Raw genomic sequence first — 5,952 nt, 5'->3', positions numbered from 1 at the left:
CCCTCCCTCCCTCCCTCCCTCCCCCCCTCTCTCTCTCTCTCGTATTCGAGTTCAATCCTGGTCCTGTTCTATCGCTATTCTATTTGAAGATAAATATCCGAATTGGCTTTACGAATTGCAAAATCCTTTTACAGAATAAAAGTACGCACAAAAAGGTATACTGCAAACTGTGATTTCGCGAGAAATTCGGGAAAAAACTAAAAAATTTACTTTTTCTGGCAAAGTAGGGTCACGTTCAATACGTGTTTTTACCGATGCTCTACAACGCCATCTATTCAAGACGGCGCAACTACTTCTAAAAGCAATTTCTGCTCTGTCAAACTCTGTTGACGTTCCGAATCCTCGCATAGATCGTAATTTCGATTTGAAAAGAAATATTTTTTTCTACGCATTTAATCTTGGATCTGCAAACTCAGGATTGTTCGTACAAGTCATCCCAATACTGCAAAACACTTATTTGCAATCTGCGATCTCTAAAACTTTTATATTAAGTGGATGTTAACCTCAAGTGGCAGCTGTACGTGTCAGAATAAGTAAATTTTTTAATTTTTTTCCGATTTTCTAGTGAAATTAGGTTTTCCAGTATAGTTTAACGTGCGTACTTTTACTCTGTGAAAGGATTTTGCAATCCGTAAAGCCAATTCGGATATTTCTTTTCAAATGGAATCCTGATAAAACAGGACGACTTTAGCATAGATTAATAATTTTTCAGAAAAATGTAACTTTTTATAAAGAATTATTTATTTTCTTATTTATAATCATCATCATCACTCCTTTTATCTCCTTTATGTAGAGCATAGGACGTCTACGAGTCTCCTCCATCTTACTCTATTTTGGGCAATCGTTTTTATTTCTGCCCAGCATTTTCCAATAGATTTGATTTCATTATCTATTGTTCTCTTCCAAGACATGGCAGGCCTCCTTCTTTTGCGCTTTCCTTGCGGATTATATTCCATGGCCATGCGAGCTATGTTATGCGGATCTTTTCTCAGAATATGGCCAAACGATTTCCATTTTCTGCGGCGGATTTCAGTGCCTATTTTTTCTTACTTGGAGACGCGCAGTATACTTCTTCATTAGTTGGCGAGTTTGGCCAGAACAGTCTCAGAATTCGTCGCAGACATTTGTTCACGAAGACCTGAAGTTTATTTATCAGTCCATCTGTGTTTTTCCAGGTCTCGCAGCCGTATAGTAGCACAGATTTGATGCAGGCATTGAATAAACGAAGCTTATGTATGTTATACATTTTTGAGCTTCTCCATATCTTATTAAATCTGAAGAAGGCTTGTCGGGCCTTGTTTATTCTTTTGCTAACATCGATGTTGGTTCCTCCGTCTTTGGCAATTACGCATCCAAGATATACAAAGTCGTTGACTTCTTCGATTGTGCGTCCTTCAATGGAAATAGGTGTGCTTATGTTTGTTCCAATACGCATTATTTTTGTTTTGTTGGTGTTGATCTTTAGTCCAACTTCTGCAGCGTATCTTTGAAGTGCTGAAATTCTCCCCTGTGCATCTTTGTGTGTATGAGATAGTAACACGATGTCGTCCGCATAGTCGAGATCGTCAAGTCGGCGAGTCAGCAGCCACTGTATTCCGCTTGTTGTTTCTTGATTGCACTTTTCCATCACCGGTTTCCAGTACCACTAAGAATAGCATCGGTGATAGAATGCAACCTTGGCGTACACCTCTTCTGATTTGGAAGGAGGGACTCAGTTTTCCTTTGAAGAGAACACCACATTCCGCGTTATCATATAATTCTTTTATTAGTAACTTTATATATAAGTGACTTTCGTTGTAGTTTTTCATTATATTCATTTCAATTTAAGGTAAATGTCCCAGTTTGCGACCATGACCCTGTTTGTGACCACTTTAAGACTTATATGTAATTAATCAGAAATTTCAAGTAATTTATCTCTGAAAACAATATTTATTACGTTTTTCAATTAATAATCCATCGTTTTGATATGTGATGTAGTGATATTTGGTAAACAGATAACTCATGAAAATGTGAAATAAGGTGCCCGTATCGTCATTAAGTGCAGATCGAGCACGTTGTTGTCGCCACGTTGGTAGACATGGCGTTTGTCGCGGCAAAGTCATAGCTGTGTCATATTGTCGTAGACAAACGTTCATAAACAGTTTTTGTGATAAAGTTTTAGTGAACAAGTGAATAAATATTGTGCTATGTGTGAATTCTGAAGAAGGTTGGTAATTTTGAGTATATAAGTGAATATGACAAATCGGTTCAATAAAACACGCATGTTTCTATCTGTGATTGTCTCAAGAGAACTAGCTATAACATTAAATTTCGTTGCTTTTTTCAAAAAGATAACAATTAATACTCATCTCCATATGTTTCTAAACACGTATGAGTTACATTTTGGACGAATAAACGGAAATATTCGATGTATGCTCGAAGGAAAATTTTGGTGACAATGCTATCACTTTTGACTAGGTCACTTACAATGGACATCGTGTGTATTGCATCATGTGCGTCGGTCACTAAGTGATACATGGTGATACATTCGATCCAATGCACCAGTCACTAACCGTGGAGTCACAAATAGGGCAAAATTAAAATCAAGCGGTCACTAATGTCTACATTTACATAGTTTGCTATTTATTTTTTTATATTTATTAGATTATGTTTACAACCCCAGTAAAGCATGTTTTTCGATACAAAAATGATTAATCTTGAGTTCGGTATAATTGATTCCTGATTTTAATCACTCTAGAGTATTTTTCATCCGTATTAACTCATGCGATTTTCTTATAAGGTCACAAACTGGGACATTTACCTTATTGCCTTGTGAATTGACTTTTTTGCTGATTGATTTACTCTTATATTGTATTCTTTTCGTTATATTTCTTTTTTTTTATTATTTTTATCTATTACTGACATTGTTTTTATTACTATTTGATTAACTGATTCTTATATTATATTCTTTTCTTTTATATTGCATTCTTTTCGTTATATTTCTTTTTTTTTTAATTTTTTTTATTTTTATCTATTACTGATATTGTTTTTATTACTATTTGATTAATTGACTCTTATATTATATTCTTTTCTTTATATTTCTTTTTTTTTTTATTATTATTTTTATCTATTACTGACATTGTTTTTTTACTATTTTATTTAGAAATGTGGAGTCACAATTTACATTATTTGATGTCTTGCTTTGTTGATGAACTCTCGACATTTTGCGCCGATATAATTATGTCTTCAATAGCGAGTGAGATTGAAAATACTCATATTACAGAATATTTATACATGTTTTTTTTCGTATTTGATTATGTATTCGTTTTAATTTTTATAATATCATTGTACATCGTTAACGATAGTTGGTTCTTAACATTGAGAATGACCTAATTTAGGTCGAAACGTTTGTTTTTGAATTTTATTAAATTTTATATTTATTTTTAATTAATGACTGTTTATTACTAAGAACTTTATATTTTAACTAATATTTGGCTCGTAGCCCTATTTTATATTAATTATTTTTTAAATTTATTGAGCCTTGTTATATACATATTTTTTTGTATACATATTCTTTTATTAGTCTTGTTATTTGGGCTGGTATTCCAAATTTTTCTAGTGTTTTCCATATAGCCGGCCAAGTCACGGTGTCAAATGCTCTTTCGAAGTCCACGAAAGTCAAATACAGTGGTGAGTTGAATTCTGCTGCTTGCTCCACTATAATTCGAAGGCTACTTATATGATCTATGCAGCTATGTCCCGGGCGGAATCCTGCTTGTTCTTTTCTCGTTGACGTGCGCTGCCATTCTCTCGTGGATGATTGACACTAGAATCTTCGTAAATGTGTTCAATAGGGTTATTCCTCGCTAGTTCTTACATTCACGGAGATCACCTTTCTTTGGTATTATGATGATCATTCCTTGTTTCCATTTCGCCGGAATGTTGCCTGTGTCCCATACTTCTGTTATAATGGGGGCAAGCGTTTCTGCCGCAAATGATGGATCAGTTTTAAATAATTCCGGTGCGATGCCGTCACTACCTGCGGCTTTGTTGTTCTTAAGTTTCTTTATTGCTAATCTGATTTCAGCAACTGATGGTGACTTTGTGCTAATACGAGATGATGTTGTATAGTCTATGTCGCAGTTATCTATTTTTGGATCGTCGTGTTTAAAGAATCCCATCGATTAAGTTGTTGTTGTTCCGTAGTGAGAATATGGCCATCGCTGTTCTTAATTTGTGGAATGCTTGTAAAATGGCCGGTGATCCTCCTGACACATTGATATGTTTTGCGCACGTCCTTCTGTTCCGCCGCCACTTCAGCGTCAGTGATGATGTTTTCTTCGAATTTACGACGATCTCTTCTTGCCATTTTCTTAATTTGCTTTTCTATATTGTTATATCTTGCAAGGGTTAAATCACTGCGAACCTGGTTTAGGTGTTGATTTAATGTTCTTCTTTGTTCGATTAATTCCCAGGTTTCATTCGTGATCCACATTTCACGGGTACTGTTTTTGGTCCCGATGACTTCATTTGCGGATTCTACGTATGCTTTTTGCACTAATTCCCATTTTTCCTTCGCACTTATTGTAGGACTGATATTATTAACTTTGGCTGTTACAGTTTCACAGAAGTTCCGACGTTCGCCTTTATTCTTGAATTTTTCGATGTTAAATTTCTTTTGTTTTGTTCTTGTTGTTATTATATTCTTTGTTCTTATGCGTATTTTTGCCACGACTAGCTTATGGTCGCTATACATGTCTGCACTACGCATTGTTCGAACATCTAGAAGAGACTTCAGGTGTTTCTTGTCAATTAGCACGTGATCGATCTGGTTACGTGTTACTCTGTCTGGTGCTTGCCAGATATATTTATGAATGTCCTTGTGCGGGAATCGCGTGCTGCCGATGAAGAGTTGGTTGGCTATGCAGAGATCAATTAATCGCTCGCCGTTATTATTGCATGCTTTTCCAAGTCCATGGCGGCCCATTATTTCATCGAGGTTGTTATTATTATTGCCGATTTTCCCGTTGAAGTCACCCATGATAAGTTTGATGTCTCTTTTGTGCGCTGAGGCGATTGTGGACTGCAGTTGGTTGTAGAAATAATCTTTTTCACTGTCGTCCGCTACTTCCGTTGGTGCATAGCATTGAATGATTGTTATATTGCGATTTTTGGCTCGGAAACGAGCGGTTATTAATCGATCGGAGACTGGATTCCACTCCATTAATGATTTTTTAATTTTAGTGGTTATAACAATTCCAACTCCATTAATGTGGGTGGTTGAATTGCCCGAGTATATCATATAGTGATTATCTGATGTAGTAATGTCACCGCTGTTTTTCCACCGCACTTCGCTGAGACCTAGGATCTTAAGTTTACAGCGTGTCATCTCTCTGCTTAGTTGTGCCAACCGGGATGCCTGTACCAATGTCCGGATGTTCCATGTGCCAATTCGTATACCTTTTTGATAGCTAAGGTTAATTTCCGTTGTATCCGTCCGATATCTGAGGCTCGTATTCGTTTCTCGAATCAGCTTGTTTCGGGTTTGCGGGTGATTGGCCCACAGAATCCTATCCAGCCGTCAGAGATATACTGACTGTCGGTCGGCCGGAGCAACCGGTGATGGACAAAAGAGGTCTATAGACGTCCTTGCTCCACATAAGGAGATAAAAGGAGTCGTTATTTATTTCACATAGATCACTTACACTACGTGTGTCGCGATATAACCTTAAGATCGTATTCGAGCAGAGTGACGCGCTACACTTTGATAAAATTACTGACTCCACTCTGTTTCGGTCTTCTCATATTTATTTGAATTATTGAGGTCTGCGACCTTCTTGTTCGGCGCTTCTCGTCAGCGTTCCGATAATCGGTCGAGGGCGTGATCGCGTAATCGCGTCGCGCTCGCGGTTTTAATATTATAATAAACTTATTTCGCCGCGCGTTCCGGTAATCGGTCGAGGGCGTGATCGC

The 5,952-nt window shown here is 36.8% G+C and overlaps 1 protein-coding gene across 1 annotated transcript in view; it reads right to left on the bottom strand.

Moving 5' to 3' along the window:
• Positions 1-5,368, bottom strand: part of LOC108782558 (uncharacterized) — a 14,766-nt gene extending 9,398 nt beyond the window's left edge. Inside the window, exons 1-5 of the mRNA XM_018550852.1 lie at positions 4,709-5,368; positions 4,255-4,630; positions 3,857-4,126; positions 3,548-3,696; positions 1,051-1,645 (exon numbers count right to left, since the gene is read on the bottom strand). Coding sequence (XP_018406354.1) covers positions 1,051-1,645; positions 3,548-3,696; positions 3,857-4,126; positions 4,255-4,630; positions 4,709-5,368 — 2,050 coding nt within the window. The remainder of the gene's footprint in view (positions 1-1,050; positions 1,646-3,547; positions 3,697-3,856; positions 4,127-4,254; positions 4,631-4,708) is intronic.
• Positions 5,369-5,952: the final 584 nt, after the last annotated feature.

This window comes from Cyphomyrmex costatus, unplaced genomic scaffold, assembly GCF_001594065.2.
Source record: "Cyphomyrmex costatus isolate MS0001 unplaced genomic scaffold, Ccosl1.0 scaffold1308, whole genome shotgun sequence".
In the NCBI taxonomy this organism is placed as follows: Eukaryota; Metazoa; Arthropoda; class Insecta; order Hymenoptera; family Formicidae; genus Cyphomyrmex; species Cyphomyrmex costatus.
This window is presented reverse-complemented; position numbering and strand designations above follow the sequence as displayed.